Source organism: Copidosoma floridanum, unplaced genomic scaffold (genome assembly GCF_036245765.1).
Source record: "Copidosoma floridanum isolate Cflo_tuat_1 unplaced genomic scaffold, Cflo_Japanese_pri ptg000001l, whole genome shotgun sequence".
Lineage (NCBI taxonomy): Eukaryota > Metazoa > Arthropoda > Insecta > Hymenoptera > Encyrtidae > Copidosoma > Copidosoma floridanum.
Window position 1 is genome coordinate 1,255,018 of NW_028321878.1, and position 19,333 is coordinate 1,274,350.

General features: G+C 35.6%; 6 protein-coding genes across 8 annotated transcripts; 3 read left to right on the forward strand and 3 right to left on the reverse strand.

Moving 5' to 3' along the window:
• Positions 1-2,035: 2,035 nt before the first annotated feature.
• LOC149375980 (uncharacterized) lies at positions 2,036-4,022 on the forward strand. The gene is made up of 3 exons (XM_089592261.1): positions 2,036-2,298; positions 2,806-3,032; positions 3,412-4,022. Exons 1-3 carry the CDS (start codon positions 2,243-2,245, stop codon positions 3,759-3,761), a joined length of 633 nt encoding a protein of 210 aa, XP_089448387.1. The 5' UTR covers positions 2,036-2,242; the 3' UTR covers positions 3,762-4,022.
• A 5,403-nt stretch (positions 4,023-9,425) lies between these two features.
• Trm7-32 (tRNA methyltransferase 7-32) lies at positions 9,426-11,107 on the reverse strand. 2 transcript variants are annotated; one of them, XM_089590191.1, is made up of 6 exons: positions 10,971-11,107; positions 10,752-10,884; positions 10,597-10,666; positions 10,329-10,531; positions 9,876-10,258; positions 9,426-9,790 (listed from the first exon to the last, which is right to left on the reverse strand). In XM_089590191.1, exons 2-6 carry the CDS (start codon positions 10,870-10,872, stop codon positions 9,599-9,601), a joined length of 969 nt encoding a protein of 322 aa, XP_089446317.1. In that variant the 5' UTR covers positions 10,873-10,884; positions 10,971-11,107; the 3' UTR covers positions 9,426-9,598. The 2 variants fall into 2 exon arrangements, with proteins under 2 accessions (XP_089446317.1, XP_014216922.2); XM_014361436.2 differs by lacking the exon at positions 10,971-11,107 and having other exon boundaries at positions 10,752-10,961.
• On the forward strand, positions 10,640-12,351 carry LOC106645546 (mitochondrial import inner membrane translocase subunit Tim13-A). Of its 2 annotated transcripts, none has more exons than XM_014361438.2 (4): positions 10,640-10,738; positions 11,453-11,626; positions 11,710-11,778; positions 11,868-12,351. In XM_014361438.2, the coding sequence occupies exons 2-4, from the start codon at positions 11,522-11,524 to the stop codon at positions 11,958-11,960; spliced, it is 267 nt and encodes an 88-aa protein (XP_014216924.1). In that variant the 5' UTR covers positions 10,640-10,738; positions 11,453-11,521; the 3' UTR covers positions 11,961-12,351. The 2 variants fall into 2 exon arrangements, with proteins under 2 accessions (XP_014216924.1, XP_014216923.1); XM_014361437.2 differs by lacking the exon at positions 10,640-10,738 and adding an exon at positions 11,041-11,260.
• LOC106645548 (uncharacterized) lies at positions 12,327-14,788 on the reverse strand. The gene is made up of 6 exons (XM_014361440.2): positions 14,602-14,788; positions 14,394-14,447; positions 13,958-14,233; positions 13,187-13,880; positions 12,926-13,107; positions 12,327-12,852 (listed from the first exon to the last, which is right to left on the reverse strand). Exons 1-6 carry the CDS (start codon positions 14,695-14,697, stop codon positions 12,787-12,789), a joined length of 1,368 nt encoding a protein of 455 aa, XP_014216926.2. The 5' UTR covers positions 14,698-14,788; the 3' UTR covers positions 12,327-12,786.
• A 270-nt stretch (positions 14,789-15,058) lies between these two features.
• On the reverse strand, positions 15,059-16,177 carry LOC106645549 (EEF1A lysine methyltransferase 1). Its single transcript, XM_014361441.2, has 4 exons — positions 15,839-16,177; positions 15,623-15,770; positions 15,350-15,559; positions 15,059-15,279 (listed from the first exon to the last, which is right to left on the reverse strand). The coding sequence occupies exons 1-4, from the start codon at positions 15,992-15,994 to the stop codon at positions 15,146-15,148; spliced, it is 648 nt and encodes a 215-aa protein (XP_014216927.2). The 5' UTR covers positions 15,995-16,177; the 3' UTR covers positions 15,059-15,145.
• Positions 16,178-16,377: 200 nt separating this feature from the next.
• On the forward strand, positions 16,378-18,594 carry RpL7 (ribosomal protein L7). The gene is made up of 6 exons (XM_014361433.2): positions 16,378-16,459; positions 16,859-16,985; positions 17,075-17,250; positions 17,338-17,585; positions 17,815-17,912; positions 18,386-18,594. Exons 1-6 carry the CDS (start codon positions 16,446-16,448, stop codon positions 18,494-18,496), a joined length of 774 nt encoding a protein of 257 aa, XP_014216919.2. The 5' UTR covers positions 16,378-16,445; the 3' UTR covers positions 18,497-18,594.
• Positions 18,595-19,333: the final 739 nt, after the last annotated feature.

A 19,333-nucleotide genomic window follows, 5' to 3' on the forward strand; every position in this document is an offset into this window, starting at 1 on the left:
GAAGCACCGCAACTTCAAAGAACAGAGGTACCCATACAGACATTCCATACAAACCGGACGAATCCCTGCACATGCGATCGCTCGTTTTTTTTTTTTTTTTTTTTTTTTTTTGCTGAATTTAACTTATTATATTCAGTTTTGAAAAGGATTCCATGTTATGATGGGTTACTATGGCAATTACGGAATGGAAGTTAATTACAAATAAAAGCCCACGATTTCTCTGCAGTAACCGCCATATTGTATAGGTATGGTGTTGTCGCAGTCTTTTCTTGTCATCAACATGCAGGTGGTGGAACTACGATGTAGCTACTTATACAGCTGTAAGCGTTGTTTTTTGCAGCCCAAAGGATTATCCGATGAAAGAGTAAAATTCAATAAAACAGGGCTTACCACACAAACTTGTAGCTGCTTAAACCGACAAGTTTTATTGTACACATCACACACGAGCAGGTACTTACTTGCCAAAGTGCACAAAAGTTGTTAACTTGGCTGCAATCACTGTTTACACCATTACTACACGGTATAATATATATACACCAGCGTGGCAGAGCTCACGCGAGCTGATGCAGTAAAAAGAAAAGAAAAAAAAGTGAATTAAAAAAAAAAAAAAAACTTGATGGAGAGAAGGTCTGTGTGGGAGAAAGTAGTTTTTCCTGCAACGAAATCTCGTCGTTTCGGCACGTACCGGGGAGTGCAGGAGTACAAGGCTTGAACGTATATATACTCTGATGGGTGGAGGACGTACCCACATGTAACGTGGTGTACAGAAAAGCGAGTAAGTTTCCAATCCGAGCTTTAGTGCCGTGAAGGGTGCACACACACCTCGACCCTTTCGCTGGTTTACGTGGACGACGTCACACCTACACACGTATCGTATATGTGTAACAAACTTCCAGAAGCAGTGCTGTGCTTACAATGCACCCTGTATAGCCGCCAAATTCTCGCAACTCCTTATCGCCTGTCCATTTTCTTTGAACCGCATTGTATACTCACTTTTTGGAGCTCAAGGTGCACTATGGCTGAAAATATTTTTTTTTTTCTCCAACGAAACTTCTGGGAGTTAAAATAATCAATTACTAACTTAATTTGTGAAAAATTACCCCAGTTGAGTAAAAAAAAAAAAAAAACATGATGACGTATATTATGTAAGGGATCGATTGCGCATACGGAGGCGCATACGTAAACTGTATTAAATAAAAAAAAAAAAAAAAAAAAAAATCACGATTTGTCTTTAGAAATTTTTTGATTGTATCTTGGGACGTTAGCCGCGCCTTGAGCAGTAAAAATTCTCTTCCCACTTGGTTTGCATCCAACCAGGGCAAGCACGAGGAGTCCTGGCGTCAGGTATACGACAATAAACATGGTATTGGTGTATTACTTACATTTTTATGGCTTTGGTGAACAATCTTGCAAGGGACGATTTCCTTGGGGAGTCTTAAAATTATTACCACGGAAGAGAAAGTATTTGAATTTTCTGTTAAGACAAAAGGCTCAAGGCGTGATGTATCGCCTTGGCCAATTCGTGGAAAAAAGATAAGGGAATACGGAGAAAGAGAGAGAGAGAGAGAGAGAATCCGTGTTATTGTACGGAGTCCTAAAAAAAACAAGTTTCCGTTCAACAATAACAATTGCATCCTCGCAGGGCATGAAAATAATATATACGACAAGCAAATGGAGGTAAATCTAAGTGTAGTTACAGGGAGTGTGTATTAAGTCTCGATGACCCCATACGCACATACATATGCATATACGTGCAAAAGAGAGCACACGCGAAGAAAAAAGGAGAGGACGCGTGGGGTAGTATATACATAATACTAGCGAGAACATTCTCCTTGCACGTGCGGTTTTTTTCCAGCGCGACGAGAGAGCACGTGTCCATCGCCAGAGGGGGAAGGACAGAGCATAGCCAGGAGCATCGGTACGTTATTGGTTGGTTGTTTATTACGTGTCTCCTTGTTTGTTACGGAGTCGCCAAATATCGGAGCTCAGGCTCGTCTTCCTGCGTATGTCATAGGTGTAGTGGTGTTCACGGGCACGCCTACATGGTAACTGTGTGCGCATACAGTAGCTGGGATAGGACGGTAGGACCGCTGCGGAGAGACATCACCTCATCAGAACGCAATTAGGCGTCGCCCATAGCTGCTGCTATATTACGGCTCCCGTTTAGCTCATTGTCTCCAAGGTCAACGGAAGTGCACTCCTGCAGATCATCAATAGTTGCTCGTAAGGTACGCTCACCAGGATGCGGATCAAGAAGCTTTCCGAGTCAGGGCTCGAGGATATGGATACCACGAGCAGGTGAGTCGAGTATTTCTCATTTTTATTGGTGTCCTTTGTCCCGAGGTCTATTCCCGTGATAAAGTTACTGGGGCTTTTCTTTTGGCATAGCATTTTTTCTCGAACAAAACGAAATTGCCGACTTGCCCGTGATTTCGAAGACAAATGTTTGTCCGCGCAATCAAGTTATCGTGTTTCTTGTTTTTGTCAACAAAAATCTCGCGATGGTCTTTTTTAACGGACACAACAAAAGCTCCGGAGGAGTCCCTGAATGCTGGCAACATTCGCGCCCACAATAGTAGTGTTGAGCAGTACAAAGTCACCCCAGTCGATACGCAGTGGTATATCTATAGTGTGTTCAACTGCTCACCGTACAAACACACACATATACCTATGCGCATACACGCATACATAATAATTCTAAAAGTGCCTCCGGCCCGGGCCCCCGGCAAGAGTACGATATCCCGAGCGTGGATCATCCCTAGACATAATAGATATAGAAATTAAAAGGGAGTTCCTTTTGTACAGCGATGAGTTACCGTCGACCAGCAGGAGCAACAGCATCAGCAGCGATAGCAGTTGCAGCAGCAGCTCCGATGACGAGAGCTCAGGAGCTTGCCGCAACGGTCAGAGGAATGCCAAAAAGTTGCACCAGTGCAAACGCTGTGGATATCGCAGCCAGCGCAAATCAAACGTGGGCCGGCATTATCTGCGGATTCATACCTTACTGGGCAAACCCAAAGTTTGCTTTTGTGGTGAGTATTTGAAAATTGAGTTCGTGGAGAGAAGTACATTTTCACTTTTACAAGTGTACCTATGTTTAGACAAGAAAGAAACGTCTACGTAGGACATTTAGTATTCGAGTATTACACGATACATTTTTGGTCAGGTTAGTGGGTTTGCACTAAAGTTAACAAACTAATTTTTATTCGATAAAGCCTTGATGTAATGTTGATGTTAAATTTTCTCAATTGCTTGTGATTACAACTCGTGTAATGTACTTAAGTTCTAAAAATTTTTTTTTTTCTGTTCGGCATGACAGTATCGCTTTTTGCTCATTTTGCTTTGTCGATATACTTTTAAATCTATAGTTTTTCCTGTACTAATATTAATTGGTAATGTTTTAATTTGCAGGAAAAAAATTCAGTACCAAAGAAGATTTTTATCGCCACCAGGAAAAATATCATCCGTGCAGCCGACAATCTTCTTTCGTTGTAAGAGAAAAATACAGAATGAGTACTTCGCGAAGGCTCAACAACACTGACTGTAACAAAGAAAATATTAGCTTGAATCCGAGACCGTCAACCTCGAAAGATGTAGTACTATATTGTAATTCTAAGAATGAACAGCTTACTTGTACAAATAGCAATAACATTTTTACCGAATTAGATGCCAAATCTCGTGCTTACATAAGAGACATTGACTTTGACTATCTTGATCTTGTTTTAAATCTATTTCATTTAAAGTACTCAAACAGGTTTTAAACTTTTTTTTTCTTTTTACCATATACATTTTAATCATAATTTTTAAATTGTGATAGCATAGATCCTTACCTTGCATGCCCTTTTTCTGAACATTATTCTTTTTTTGTACAATAGTTTCCATTGCCCATATATTAAACACCCACAATCATGTAACGAACCTCGACGCTGATTAACAATTATGCTGTCTATATTTTATACTTTTTTTTAATAAGTTTTGTATGATAATTAATAAGTTTTTTTAATTTTTAAATGCTGCATGTAGCAAGTTGTTTGTAGCTCGATTTTGTAAAAACATACAAAAGTATGCATCACAGAATAAACCATAGCAGTTGAAAAGAGCAAGTGGAGATTCTAATTTACCTGAACCCGCTGCCTCCTCGAGCTGAAAAGAGCACAACAAACAAAACTAGACCGAGAGCCCGGGTGCTTCGTAAATTGCTGAAATAAACATGAGGAATCAGTTTTTCAAGCGCTTGTGATCGCCAGCAGCTGCATCGGACCGGTCAATCCATCTGCACGGAAGAGTAAAAGTTGAAGAAGAGGGGGGGGGGGGGGAGAAGCGCAGCCGAGAGGCAAACGATAACCTGAGCCTGAGGATGTATTGCGACTTTGCAGCCGTAATGTGTATACCCTGCACCCACCCCCTTCCCGTACAAATGCTTTACATGCACATAGATGTCGAACGATGTATGCGCGCGTGAAATAACGCAAAAAGAGCGATCGTCCAACGTGCAGTACAATAATAAGTGCGCCAACCGAGCCGGGCTTCGGTTGGATAAACAGAGTCTCTCTCTCTCTCCTCTCGCGCCGCTTGTAATCAAAGTATGTTTACATATATACATAGACCGGTCTATTGTATAAATATAATAGCTGCGATTAGTCTGTGCTTTTGCTCGCGTTTCTTTTTTTTTTTTTGCGTCCAACCGTCACTTTGTACATGTTCCGTAGCGACAATACATGGATATACCCTCTTCTTAAACGATATTATTATCTTTGATCGCATTCATCGTTGACTCTTGGGTACTATTGCAATGCAACTGTACATTACGGATGTAGACCGAGGGATGATTTTTCGCGTGTGCTTGAAAAAGTTCGCAAGCGAGCCAAGGCCGATGGAATATACTCGCCGATTTTTACGGATGGAGAGAGTAAAATATAATAGAAAAACAACAGCTATCGATAGTGAATCGAAGGGAAGAAATGGTCCGTGACAGCGCGATGAATGTTGAATCGACTTTGTGCCGAGCTGCCGATGTCACCTTTGGCGCTCATATACGCGTGGTTATTTTTCAGCGCGGCAAATGACAAGGAAACTCCATTTAATCGCGAGACAAATTGATAAATTGGACTTTTGCGTTGAAATTATAATGGCCCCCCGCGGTACTCTCGTGGTCTGTACGAGCCGTGCGACGGCCCAAGGGCCTATTTGATTTCGTACTCTGTAAAGAGGCCGTGAGCGAGAGAAAATACAAGAGCGAAACGAGGGGGTGATTACAGCCTCTGTAAAATGTCTAGCTATAAGGTCGAAACTATAGTGACAAGCGGTCGATTATCTCATTCTTCTCACTCAGCTCCTCTTTTGAGCTCATAGGTATATATACTGTTTATCTTGCAATGTTTGCAATTCATTTGATGTCGAACGGACTCATTGGTAAAATTATTATTGTATGTCAGTGATACTTTGTTGGCCATGAATAAACCATGTTTAAACATCAAGTTCCGTGATAACAACCGATTGGGATAGGTTTTGGGCCGACAAAGAGAGCTACACTTTTGTATATACCTATAGGTGTACGCACGGCACGTGCAAGCAAAGTGTATACGTATAAGAAGTTCCAGTAGTCCGAGTAAACGTACGGCGAAACCGCCAGACCGGATAATAGTTTAGGCGCCAGGTAGGGTCCCGTGGCTTTTTCAATTAGAACGGACCCCCAAAGTTTTTTTAATGTATTTTTGCCTGCTGAACACGATTATCGATGGTTGGTCGCGATCCGGGTGGACAATTTTTTTTTATCAACAAATTTTGTAAACAAATAAAAATTATTCATTTTTTTGGAAAAAAAAAATTTTTTCCTATTCTTTAGCTCATTTTGAAAAAAAAAAGTTTATATACACCACATGCCTAAACCCAATACTTTTCCCGTAAAAAATTCGACAACTTTCAAAAAATGCGTTTTTTGCTATTTTCAATAGCTTGCTACTTAGAGCCCGATTAATATTTTTTAACTCAACACCTCTCAAATTGTGAGCCAAACATAGTATTTGAAGAATACGTAAAAACCAATTGATTTTGTTTGGTTGTTCTTATCCAGCGAGCTTGACGGTCTGGGCCTTTTTATGTGACCGTACGGCCTCGGCGCAATACAATATATTCTGGCATTAAATGTTTGTTATCTGGACAGCCATACATAGATTATTTTTTATGTATTTTTGCCTGCTGAACATGATTATTGATGGTGGGTCGTAATATTGAAGGTGATCAATGTTTTTTTATTAACAAATTTTATAAACAAATTGCAAAAATGTAATTTTTTCTAAAAATCATGTTGTTTTTGCTTTTATTATATTTTTTTACTAAAAAGTTTTTAATTCTCCAGTTTATATAGGGGCTTATGGTAGTATATATGTAGATATGTAGTCAATTGATTGTATACGTAACACAACTAAATTGTTTTTGAACGATTTTTGTAAGACAAAAAGTTTGACGAAAGAAGGGGATAGTATTAAAGACGTTGGGTTGTCTTGCATTTTTCTACTTAGAGTTAAAAAGCATGAAGCTGCTAAGTTCACTGAACAAAAATAACAAACGAATAAAATTAATCAACTAGAAGACATTCTTAAACCCCTGCATGAACTGGAGAATTAAAAACTTTTTAGTAAAAAATTATAATAAAAGCCCCACGTTGCAGCTGTGTAAAAAACGGAAAAAGTGAATTTTTTACAGTTCACGTTTTTTTGCGGAAATAGTATGGGCTTAACAGATGTACATTATACAAAACTTTTTGTTTAAAATAAGTTTGAGAAATGGAAAAAACATTATTTTTAGAAAAAATTACATTTTTGCAATTTGTTTATAAAATTTGTTAATAAAAAAACATTGATCACCTTCAATATTACGACCCACCATCAATAATCATGTTCAGCAGGCAAAAATACATTAAAAAAACTTTGGGGGTCCGTTCTAATTGAAAAGGCCACGGGACCCTACCTGGCGCCTAAACTATAAAGAGCGCCGGCGTTGATGCTCGCAGTAGTGCAGGTACGGCGCAACAGCGACAGAGACACGAAGAGGGGGGGGAGAAAGAGAGAAGCTGTTGGCGGCGGTGGCCAACTCTCGAAATCGGGTTAGCGACGTAATTAGCACTGCGCCGCTGACGCTTGACAATAGGTATAACGTATAGGACTCGAATGGGAAGGAGGAAAGTTTACTTTATACTCGCGGAACCGAGTATACCTTTTGCAGCCCCCAATTTCCGCGAGTCCATACACATCCTCCAGCGGTGGCGATAAAACTTTTTGTATACACGCAGCCCCCAGGTATATATATAGGTACTTACACCCACACGAAGGAAAAAGAACGGTGTATAATATATACATTGCACATCTATATATATCATACGTACACATTAACAAGCAGCGCTGTGTATAAAATACCGTCGTTGAAGAAAAAGTTAGTCTTTTCCGTGTGCTGCATTACCCGAACAGGACATTAATGGCTTGATTTTATTTCTCACTGGATCTTGATGCAGATGGCCCGAAAAGCTCGAGCTGCATCTGACGGCCCGGATAAACTTCGCGGCTCATCTCATCGCTTAGCCGGTGAAACATTTTCCTTTCTTGCCTTCGTACTTTACGTTTTTGTATACCTAACATTTTTCCTCCCGAGTACGCTAATTTATTCCTTTTCAGCGCCCTTCGTGTGTGTGTGTAGCTTATGTATTGATAGATTACATGCTTCAAACACCTTTTTCATTTGATTTTATGGGGATTAGTAGAAACTTTGACGAGCTTGCAAGTGAACAAATATACGTACGCGCTTGATTTTTCGTGACATTATGTTAATAGTTGGCTGTACCATCAACATCATGCGTTTTCATGATTTTCATTTCAGCAATGAACCCGCGTTTTAAAGTGGTTATAAATTCATCATCATCAGCTTGTTTGCTGCATTTCGAAAAATCTTTTCCTTTCTTATTCGTATAATACTTTTACATGATGATTCACACCTTTCTTTGCCATTCTGTTAAATGAATGTAATGTAAACGAGGTACACAGTTGACAATTTTTTTTTTTTTTTTTTTTATGTATATTAAGCTTATCCCACAGAATGAGCGAATGAAAGCGAAACAGAGTTCAGTTAAAGTGCGACGCAATCGTTTAAATTGCATCTGCCACCACAAAGGCCTTTGGAACTAGCTGGGGAGCTATCCTTAGTTGAGGAGGCCGGAGGAGTTTGTAGGGCGAGAAATGATGACTCGCCGGAGTAATTACAAGAATAGGAACCTTTATTAGTCTCAAATGTACCTACAAGCGACTATTGTGTCGCTGACTAGGAGCGCGTGTGTCTCGTGTAGAGGCAGAGATGAGTAGAGAGATTGCTAACGCCAATGCTACGGCGTGAGACAACTTTTTTCCACTGATCGGGGCGACCCGCCGCGGCCAGCCGTCGAACCAAGGCGCACATTTTTCGAGAGTGCGAGACTCGTATCGAAGAGCGTGCGCCTACAAGAAGAGATGTGGATTCGCGTGGAAATGAGCATATAGGCGCACATTTTGGCGACACGTAGAAGGGGTATACCGAATGTGTGCCTACGAGGAGAGGAGTGGAAATGTTGACTATAGCTATATATCTGAGCGCACAGCCAAAGCAAGCGACGACACGAGTTTTTCTCTTTTGACTTTTGACTGCAACCGAGTATATGCTATATATATTTAACTGACTCTTACTCTCTCGCTCTTGCTTGAATGATATCTATCAATCTTACATTCGATTAAATCGTGAAACTAAATGCTCATATAATTATATGCACAGAATTTGATATCAAAACATTTTTTTTTTCCGTACGTTAACACTTAATTTGAAATCTAGTATTATTTTGAAAAAATAATCAGCTTAATTTTTTTAAGGATAACAGTTCAGCTATAACCACTGGTTAATTATTTTTCCTGATCATAATTGTTATGAACTGTAGGACAAGCCCCGGAGGTTATCGATGAACATATGTGACTTTAAGATCTCCTACCCTCGAAGTTTCGATAGCTCAGGTAGTAAGGGCTTATGCCACTACTGTTCTCGTTTTGCTATCAGAGGATCGATTCCAAATTTTTTTTTTTAACGTGATTCATCATTCTAGTTTGTTTTCTTTTTATTTATGTTTTATTTATGTTTTATAAATAATATTAACAAACCCTTTTTTCCCTGTACATCGAAATACATTTTTTTAATACTAATTATATTAAACAATTTCATAAGCTGATACTTATCGTTAGCATGGCCATTTCGGAATTTCATATAAATTCTTATAAATTATAGAAAATTATGTTCAAGGTTAAACTTTTACTTTTTTGAAATTATATGCTTATAATTTTCATCAGATAAGATTTTAATAGAAACTCTTAAAATTTTGTATATTTTTGAATCATTATTTTGTAATGTGTATACCGTGTAATAAATATTCCAATTAAAAGTTGATTGTACAATTTTGGAGCTACATGAGGATAAAATACTAATTAAATACATTTGTACAAGCTATTAATAAAATATAAACTTATATTTTTGTATGCTATTGTTGTGTATACATTTAAATAATACTTATAATAAAGAACGTAATCGTTATTCAATTGGATGTTTTCTTCGTTTTTTGGTCAGCAATTACTTCAGCAATCGTCTTGCTCTTGGAACCTTGTAAAGTAATACTGGCTGGATCCTTTCCAAGATTTGTGATACTTAAAAAAGCCATTGCCTCTTCATACGGCGGACTGATAGGCTTCTGAATTGGTTCACAATACTGAAATTTCTTTCCTTCAAACTAAAAGAACATTCATATGATTTGGATACTTTCCTCTAGTAAAAATTGAAAATAATACAAAAATAATCATGGTATGATTTCTTACATCTAGTGGATACGTTGTATCAGAGTCTGGTTGACTTAAATCTCCACATATGACAAATGGAGCAACGTATCTGTTGACTCCTGTCAAACTACTAAAATTTGTTAGTTGAGGATTCAACGATGATGGCTCAAAACCTTCTGGTGGAGAGAAGTCTTTGCAAACAACAAACGCTTCGAAACTCGAGTTTCTTGAACTGAGTGGTTTGGCACACTTGACAGATGTGAAAAATATTTTCAACTGTGAATACAAGAGAGATGCATCCTTGGCCCTAAATATTTTTGCTACAAATGTGCCCTTTGGTTTTAATATCTGAGTTGTGATTTTCAGTGCAGCCAATAATAGTTGCGATTGAATGTACACATCCATGTCATGTAAACCTGTGACTGTGAAAAAAATTATTTCAATCACTCTCCAAATAATTTCTTAACCTTTTATACATCGTGTGAAATTTACCATCAGGAGCACCATCGCACACAACAAGATCTGCATGCTCGTTGCCAAAATGAGAAATTATTTGCTCAGCAGTGTTAACGTTTGTTATATCTCCTTGAATTTGAACAACACCTTCTATTGGAGCCATTGCTTGGAGATCAACAGCTATGATTTTTGGAGCTGCTGCATTGTTGGAGGTCTCCTTAACATTCTCATAGTTTTGACTGGAAAAAATGAGTTAAATTAAATTTCTTGTATACTGAGTGCAACGTCCTTTCCGAATTCTTACTTGAGCCTTCGAGACAACACTTGACTCCAACTTCCTGGTGCTGCACACAAATCTACAGCTTTGGTTACACCTGCAAATATTTAAAAAATTCAACAATTACTAACTACCTATAATGCAACGAATAAAGAATAATCCTTAGTTCGTAAGTAACTGACCATTAAAGATCTTGAATTCATCATCAATTTGCAGTAATTTAAATGCACTTCTTGCTCTCCAACCTTGCTCTTTTGCTTTTCTGTAATAAATGTCTCGCTTGTCTTTTGATGTTTTTCCCATGGTAAGTGATAACTGCAGCCGTATTTATTTTATAAATTCTTATTGAATAGGTATACTTGGATGAATAGTTAAGTTTTTTTTTTATGAGAACTAAGTACCTATACTAAAGTATTGACGAAAGTCTGTCATTCGTGTCACGCGTCACAAATTCGATGTGTTATATCACACATTGTAGGCCGGTGTTGTGTTCAGTACAGGTTAGGATCCAGACTCCGAAGCAATGTGCTAGCGAGCGTGTGACTAAAATTTACTTACTTATCTTTAAAATTTTGTCACATAGTTTCGTCATATTAAATAAGTCGTATAATTTATTTTTAAATTGTTTTTTTCCGTCGATTGGTTAAGTTTAGATAAGAAAGTAACTTTTCAAAACCAACGAATCATCTTAGTAAGTTTATAAAGTGCCCTCAAAGTACATTTGTACATCGTACTTTCTTAAGTAAATCTGTGATACTTTTTTAATAACTAGAAAAAAACTTAGCGAACCCAATTTTTTTTCCTTATTTCTTCGCAATTCTTATTGTTTTTTATTGAAATGTGAAGGATGATCAAACAATTCAGTTAATTATAATTTTTGCAGTAAAGTTATTTGCATACCCCAAAAAGGTCTTGGTACATAATATTTTATCAACCATAGCAAGAGAGAAAAATGGATTCTTCAGGAAGTTCGACATTGACCGGTGCTCAGAAAGATGAACTAATGGATCAAGTAAAGCAAGAATTTGCCATAGCTAATTTTCAAGAACTGCTTACAGTAATTACATTTATCACATGAATTAAATTTCCTTAGTTGTATGAGAAAATTGTATTTTGGTGTTACAAAAAACTAACTTTCAGAAAATCTCAGAAAAATGCTTCAAGGTCTGCATTTCAAAACCTGGCACAAGCTTGGATAATTCTGAACAAGTAAGGCACTGCATATTATCTTTATTGAATGCTTCAATATTTTCAAAAGGAAATCTGTAGTTTTAAAGTGATGATTATATTTTTTACAGAAATGTCTAGCTATGTGTATGGATCGATACATAGACACCTATAATAGTGTTTCTAAAGCATACACAAAACGAATACAATTAGAAAGGAATTGAATCTAATAGATAATTTGTTAGTAAAATATTACACGTTATATTTTATACATAAAGATTTGTAATCTAAGGCTTATAAAAAATTTAGTCAACTGAAATTACTGAGTTGAAAGTTAACACAAACCAAAATGCTTGTTGGAAGAAATAATTATCAAGTTACTAGATTTTTTTAATTGTACAACAGTAAGCTTGTAAATAAACTGTTTCTGTCAAATTATGGTAACTATGATACTGTCATTGCAAAACTTCATTCCTACTTAAAAATTGTGTTATACATTGCAGGGATGTATAGTAAAAAAATTAAATGTTGACCAATTAAGAATAAATAATATTTATTTTATACAAAAGTTATCGAAATGTGATTAACAAGGGTACTAAGTAATTACACAGTAATTTTAAAATAAAAATTTGTATACACTTACAAAAATTTAAATACTAAAGATATAATAATTTCTATGACTATTTTAATTACAAAGCATTTTTACATATACTCCACGTAAATAAGTCAATAAAATAATGGTGCTTTACAGCAGTGTAAAAATCACTAAAAAACAATTTTGCAGTTCATTAAAAAAAAAAAAAATCAGGTTTGTTTTAGTCAATTGAAAACATACAAAAATATTGTATACACTCTGAATTAAATGTGTGCTGTTTCATTTACATAATCACTCATGTGTAGTTTTTTTTCAAAACCATGTTTTAGTTGTGATTGTTCTATAAATTTATAAAACATGTTTTAACTATTTTATTATAAAAACAATAACAATTTAAGGCTTATTTGCATTTTTGAACGTTCTCTTCCGGTTGACTCAATAGTTTTATATCAAGTTTAGTTTTTGTGATAATTAGAGTCAACAACGATTATTTTATCGGTTTTTTCTGGTGAATTGTCAAGCTGGAAGATAGTAAATAATATATATAACAAAAAAGATCTTATATTAAACATTTTTAGTAAAACTAAGACTTACGCAAGAGGTATTACTGCATATTTCTTCATCTATTTCTTCACTTTCATTTTCACTTAGAACATATTGTTTATTTATGTAAGTTTCTGGACTTTTAGAGGTAAACTTTTCTTTTTGAGGGCTCTGATCACTGGCACTACCAGATGCTGATGACAAATCTTCCTCGTTGTAAGAAACACCTTCAGCTAAAGAAATTATGTGTTTAATAAAAAATGATATGGCACATAAATATTAAGGATGAAAATCACTCAGCATCAAAGTTACCCATGTCTAAAATTTCTTTCAAGTCATCTATATTAGCTTTTTTACCATTCAATGGTGGTAGATCACCAAATATTGAATTATTGGAAATTGGCAGTGGTGGCAAGTTATCTAGTAACAATTTGTCATCTTTAGCTTCTGGGAGTTTCTCCTTCACCCCATCTACAATTATTTCGTCAAAAAAAATAGTTTTCCCTGTTTTTTTCGATGATTCAGCTTGTTTTTTATTCCGTAAGTTATTTGCTGTATGAAATTCCATGAGGCTTATCTTGTTTTGATGAGTTTCTTGATTCGTAGTTACATCTGATTGGTTATCTGCTGTACAATTAATATTTGAATTAATTTGATCTTTTAAACTGTTACTTTGATAAGTGGCATTTTCGAGTAAATGGTCTTTCTCTCTGTGTTGCTTTAAATTCCTATTAATTTCGTAAGTTGAAGGCTTGGATATTGTAGAAACTAAATTATCAGTAGCTTTTTTGTTAGTTGCATCGTCATTTTGTTTTTTTTTTATTGTCACATTAATAGGCATCTCCATGTTAGAACCAGATTCGCTTTCTGCTTCCTCTATGCTAAGATTAAAATTGGAAATTGATTCTTTTTGTGAAACTGTTGGAACACTGACATCAAAGGTAACATTTTCTACTTTTTCTGTGCTCCTATCAGGCGTTGGTGGCTCATTAATGTAGGATTTTTTCTAGAAAAAAGAAATCCATTATACCATAAAAAATGATTAAAAAATTACATATGTACATAAAACTTTGAGAAATGTACCACTAATTTATGCGAATGGTTTAAGGCACTATTTAAAATATTTTTCAATAGTTCACCAAGTAATGGTTCTTTAGAATCAATTCCAAACTCTTCACTGAGTTTTTGTCTACCCATGTAATTGTATTCTTTACCACAGTATGTTTCAGGATCATACACTGACATTGTATAATCAAGACCAAAGTACTCTAGGAACTCTCTGACTAACGAAAACAAAATTTTTCCTTGTGAACTTGACAGGTACTGCTTTACTGATTTGTTCAAAAATGGCTCAGGATTCTGCAGTCATAAATAATTGTTTAATCAAAAAAATATAACGCAATGAGATACACATTCAAAATCTAATTGAGTATGGTAATAAAATAAGACGTTCAAATGGTTTAAACAGATTTTTATTTTACTGTTACGATTCGAAATTCCATTTTATCCAAGTACTCACCAGTACGGATTCTTGTTCTTCTAAAGTTAGGAACACACTCGCTCTCAATTCTGCCTAAAAGTGTAAAATAAAAATAAAGATATATTCACTAATAAAAAGATACAAAAAAATAAAGAAGGTGTTATTCCTATTAGGAACAAAAAGGTACTTATGCAGTAAAGTTGGTTGTCCAAAATTAACCTAAAATACAAGTAATAAAGACACCTACTCGAACTTTGGCAAGGACTCCATTATTCTCGAGCGTCTGTACGACCAACTCCCGTAATTCGGTATCCTCTTCCATGGATATATTATCGTCGATCATTTTTTTTTTCCCCAAACGAAAAACTACTAAAAATATTTATTCGAAACTTAAAGAACGTAAATATTTACAACCGTGCATTGCGTGCACACTACCTTAGTAGGTACTTATGAGTGCCGCAGATGCAGCATGTGTATGTATATGTATATCAAACAAAACATACCCTGCACTGCAGTAAGGCTACACTGGCTACGCCTGTTGTCACGCGCTTCTTTATTGGCTGATGGATATTATGTAGAACAAAATAATAATTTATATTTAAAAATTAAAGCGTAGTATTTGTTTATTACGTAGCATTTATTTGAAAAAAAATACAAACTGTTAAAAAAAAATTGTATTATTAATTAACAATGAAACGAGTTATTATGACTAAGTCGTAGAACCCTTAACATATCACAGTTTTTTCCTGGCAAGTCAATTAACAATTGCATAATTGACATTATTGTACAAATCAATCCAAATATTTATCGAAATCGAAATTTGAATAGCACCAAAATTCATTGGCTAAATTGTTTTTATGATGTGGTTGAAAGTTACATTTTTTGAGAGCCAGCAATTTTTCTGCTAAATCTTGCATCACAGAACCTGAAAAAATAATAATAATGGTATCAAATTATTAAAAAAAAACTATTAATTTGTTCACTTATTTACAAACCTGAGCAGAGAATAACGTTTTTTTTAGTCAGAAGTTTTATTGTACTGGCTACATTTGTCAAGCACTCCTCTGAAAGGAAAGGTGGATCACAAACAACAAGATCAAATGATTCATGCAAATCATCAGGAACATTCAAAGGGTTCTTGTAATCATAAAGAATAAAGTCGGATCCAAAAACGGAGAAGCGCTCATCAAATTCAAATATTTTTACTGCAAAGTTATTATCAAAAATAAGTAGTTAATATGTATTTATCTATAATTTTGTGTGAATACCTTGTCTATTTCCAGCTATTTTTATTAAAGCTTTGTACAACGTTGGACATGAAATCAATCCGATTCTCGCATGGTTTTCAGTACACTTTACAATGCCTTTTGTCATAGTCTCAACAGTTTTTTCGTCATACCAAAACTGACTTAATTGCTGAAAAAAAAAAAAAACAAATAAGTACCATGAGCTTGATTTATTTTCTCTGGCACACACAAACGCACCCAGTTTTCTTCAAATTCAACTTCGAAATCTTTTTCACTTTGCTCCAAAAGTTTTTTAAATTTACATTCTCGTTCAACTTTTTCCTGATAAAATTCTTTTAAGGCAGCCAACGAGTCCGCACGCAATTGAGGTGCATCGTCGTCTGATTCAACCATTTTTCTCAATTATTAATTAATAAAGCTTTGTATGGTTTATTTTGACCACTACAAAAGTACTACATGTACAGTATAAAGTATACTTATTATACAATTTCATTTAATTAATTTTTTCCAGCAGCTGATTGCAGGCTGTCTGCAAGACACACTAGTGTGTCCTGTCCTGTGTGTTGATTGGTTGTAGTTTAAAGGGAGAGGGGAGGAAATGCATGGGTGGACAAACGTAGGACAGTAATTGATTGGTTGACACAATCCATGAGATTTACACACGAATAAGCTCGACATTTGTGTCAAAGCATAGATACACTGATACAGGTGCACTATAGGCTGTTGGTGTTGTCATCTTACTTCGATCCTTGAAGATAGACTATACCTATACACTTTAGTTCACGTTCACTGTTCGCATATTCGCCGCGGCGCCCCAGTTCATTCTTTCCTTCCCTAAAGCACGATGGCGCCGACTGCGTAAGTAATTTTTTATCTCCTCGTAAAATCCATTGACATCGTTGTTTTTGTTTAATCATGTACTTTTTAATTAGTTCAAAGTTATTCTGTTGGTGATATTCTATCCGGGTTATCAAATATTTTTCGTATAACCGGACAAATGTCAAGTTGAATGAATCGCCAACGTAACCCCACTTGACAGCGATGCTCTTAGAACATTCTTTATTATTTTTTTTTTTTTTACGTTTTGATTCGAATGATCATCTATAACAATATATGGCTTGACATTTTTTGCTGTCTAGTCGAACGTAAATATACAAGCTTCGTCTGTTAAGCTTTACCTTTAAGAGATTGGGAAGTTGTAGCAGTAAAACATCAGCGATACTTAACCACTGTAACGATCTTTTTCATGTATTACAGTAAACCTAAGGAAGCCAAACCAGCTGCAGAGGGCTCCAAGAAGTTGCCTGCGGTCCCAGAGTCGGTCCTGAAGAGGAGAAAGCGTCGCGAGACCGCAAAGGCCGCCCGTTTAGCGACTGCCCTCAAGGTATTGTTAATATACATGTGCTTATGCTAGTTTGTTATACGTCAGTCTTTTTTGGAGTGTGCCTGATTAAACGAGTTATTTTATTTCAGCGCCGTGTCAACAAGTACAAAAAGAGGAAGACAATTTTCAGAAGAGCAGAGTCTTATGCCAAGGAGTATAAACTAAAAGAACGAGATGAAATTAGATTAATCAGAGAAGCCAAAAAGCAAGGAAATTATTACATTCCTGGAGAAGCTAAGTTGGCTTTTGTCATACGTATTCGAGGGTAAGCTAATGTTTGGCAATTGGAAAATTAATTGTTTTTTTTACTGTCTATTTTTCACTTAATAAACGAACTTCTATTTGATTTTAGTGTTAACCAAGTGGCACCCAAAGTTCGTAAAGTTCTTCAGTTGTTCAGATTGCGACAGATTAATAATGGAGTTTTCGTCAAATTGAACAAAGCTACCATTAATATGCTACGTATTATTGAGCCATACATCACTTGGGGATATCCTAATTTGAAATCAGTGCGAGAACTTGTATACAAAAGAGGTTTTGCCAAGATTAACAAGCAAAGAATCCCAATAACGAGCAATGCTATCATCGAAAAAATGCTAAGTAAGTATCCCACTTCAATTTTGTTTTACCCAGAAGTTGATGACTCCATTGGTGCATTGACTTCGTCATTTAGTGTACCTTTCCATATCATCAAAAATTAAATGAATATTTAACTCGTGACACATTGATATAATTTGTGACTCTAAATGTTCATACAGTTTTTGTGCAAAAATTGATTATTTTTTATCGGTTTAAATCTAAAAAATCTAATAAAAACTCGTTATTTCAGGCCGTAAGAACATTATTTGTACTGAAGATTTAATACACGAAATCTTCACCGTGGGTCCTAAATTTAAGTACGCCAGCAACTCCTTATGGCCGTTTAAGGTAAATCATAGTTAAATATTATATATCACAATATTCGACATAGGCATAGTGGTTTAAATCTTATATTTGTATCACTTCCTACTATGTCGTAAACAAATTTGAGGTACACCATTACTTTGTTACTGTAACCTAAGTTCTAAAGAAAGTATTCCTCGCACAAAATTTTTACATACAACGAAGTTCAGTTTTTATTTATAATTATTTTGACAAGATTTTATTAATGCTGGGTTTATTCACACCAAATCCAGGTAAATATGTAAATATAATATAGTACAGAAAACACCTGCAGAGGTCTGCAGGGGATGTATTATTGTAATGTACATGGATGCTACGAACCCTTTAATCAAGCTTATTTCAATAATATAAACCTTACGCCCCGTACTTATGTGGATTTAGTGCAAATAGACGCAAGTTTGAAACAAAGTTACGAAAAATTCTAATGCCATGTGTGATGATTAAATAAATTTTTTTAGCTGAACACACCGACTGGAGGTTGGCGCAAAAAGACAAACCACTATGTTGAGGGCGGTGACTTTGGAAACAGAGAAGACAAGATCAATGAACTTCTCAGGCGTATGGTTTAATTGTATGAATGTGCTTAAATGATAATAAAAGTGCATTTATTAAAAAAACGTCTTTTTTATATAAATTAAAATATTATAGATTTTTATTGAAAATTGAATTGTTAAACCAGTCAAGTTATTTAATCCTACTGACATTAAACCCTAACAATCCTCACAACTCCGTTAAAACACAATGCGAAGCAGTCTTACTCTCTTCTGTACCCTTCCACCTTTTATCGCGTAATCTCAAAACTTGTTTAACGAAATTGTTTTTCACTTTTCATTTTGTAAGCAAGGGGTTGTATCATGGATAGTAAGCAAACATGTCCACACTTTGTCACTGTCACTTTTATTTTTTTCCATTTTTTATTACGGGTATAATTTTACTGCAAATACTTGAAAGTTTTTACATAATAATATGAAATTATTAATTAAAAAAATCATGTAATAATTTTCATCGTAACAAGGCATAATAGACGTGAGATGATAAAGTTGGAATTTAATTGAACTTGTAGTTGAAGTGCGAATTAGGTAAATCAATATAAAATGTAAATTTTGAAAACTTCATAAAAGAGTATGGGTTTGAAACAAAACAGCGCTGCCAGTGCCTGCCCAGTGCCCACACAGTAAATGTGCCCATTTTCATTTCTCTATGGGTGCGCTCCGAAAGTCAGATTCACCGCGTAAATGGCAACGCTGCTGTCACATGTGTGATTTTTAGAGACGGTGTTATGGAAAAAAGCGCGATTTGTTTTGGCATTTCGCACCTCAGCTCAAGTAGTCACTTTACCTTATGTGACGATCTGTGACAGCAGCGTTGCCATTTACCTACGCGGTGAATCTGACTTTCGGAACGCA

Coding starts and splice junctions, on each gene's coding strand:
- LOC106645548 (XM_014361440.2), bottom strand. CDS start 14,697: ATGATCGACGATAATATATCCATGGAAGAGGATACCGAATTACGGGAG. Junction 14,448..14,601: donor GAGTCCTTGCCAAAGTTCGA/GTAGGTGTCTTT, acceptor TTACACTTTTAG/GCAGAATTGAGAGCGAGTGT. Junction 13,108..13,186: donor GAAAGAAATTTTAGACATGG/GTAACTTTGATG, acceptor TAATTTCTTTAG/CTGAAGGTGTTTCTTACAAC.
- RpL7 (XM_014361433.2), top strand. Junction 17,251..17,337: donor TTTGTCATACGTATTCGAGG/GTAAGCTAATGT, acceptor ATTTGATTTTAG/TGTTAACCAAGTGGCACCCA. Junction 17,913..18,385: donor ACTCCTTATGGCCGTTTAAG/GTAAATCATAGT, acceptor AAATTTTTTTAG/CTGAACACACCGACTGGAGG.
- LOC149375980 (XM_089592261.1), top strand. CDS start 2,243: ATGCGGATCAAGAAGCTTTCCGAGTCAGGGCTCGAGGATATGGATACC. Junction 2,299..2,805: donor GATATGGATACCACGAGCAG/GTGAGTCGAGTA, acceptor CCTTTTGTACAG/CGATGAGTTACCGTCGACCA. Junction 3,033..3,411: donor ACCCAAAGTTTGCTTTTGTG/GTGAGTATTTGA, acceptor TTTAATTTGCAG/GAAAAAAATTCAGTACCAAA.
- LOC106645546 (XM_014361438.2), top strand. CDS start 11,522: ATGGATTCTTCAGGAAGTTCGACATTGACCGGTGCTCAGAAAGATGAA. Junction 11,627..11,709: donor ATTTTCAAGAACTGCTTACA/GTAATTACATTT, acceptor ACTAACTTTCAG/AAAATCTCAGAAAAATGCTT. Junction 11,779..11,867: donor GCTTGGATAATTCTGAACAA/GTAAGGCACTGC, acceptor TATTTTTTACAG/AAATGTCTAGCTATGTGTAT.
- LOC106645549 (XM_014361441.2), bottom strand. CDS start 15,994: ATGGTTGAATCAGACGACGATGCACCTCAATTGCGTGCGGACTCGTTG. Junction 15,771..15,838: donor TTGAATTTGAAGAAAACTGG/GTGCGTTTGTGT, acceptor TTTTTTTTTCAG/CAATTAAGTCAGTTTTGGTA. Junction 15,560..15,622: donor AATAGCTGGAAATAGACAAG/GTATTCACACAA, acceptor ATAACTTTGCAG/TAAAAATATTTGAATTTGAT.
- Trm7-32 (XM_089590191.1), bottom strand. CDS start 10,872: ATGGGAAAAACATCAAAAGACAAGCGAGACATTTATTACAGAAAAGCA. Junction 10,667..10,751: donor TGAATTCAAGATCTTTAATG/GTCAGTTACTTA, acceptor AAATATTTGCAG/GTGTAACCAAAGCTGTAGAT. Junction 9,791..9,875: donor ATACAACGTATCCACTAGAT/GTAAGAAATCAT, acceptor ATGTTCTTTTAG/TTTGAAGGAAAGAAATTTCA.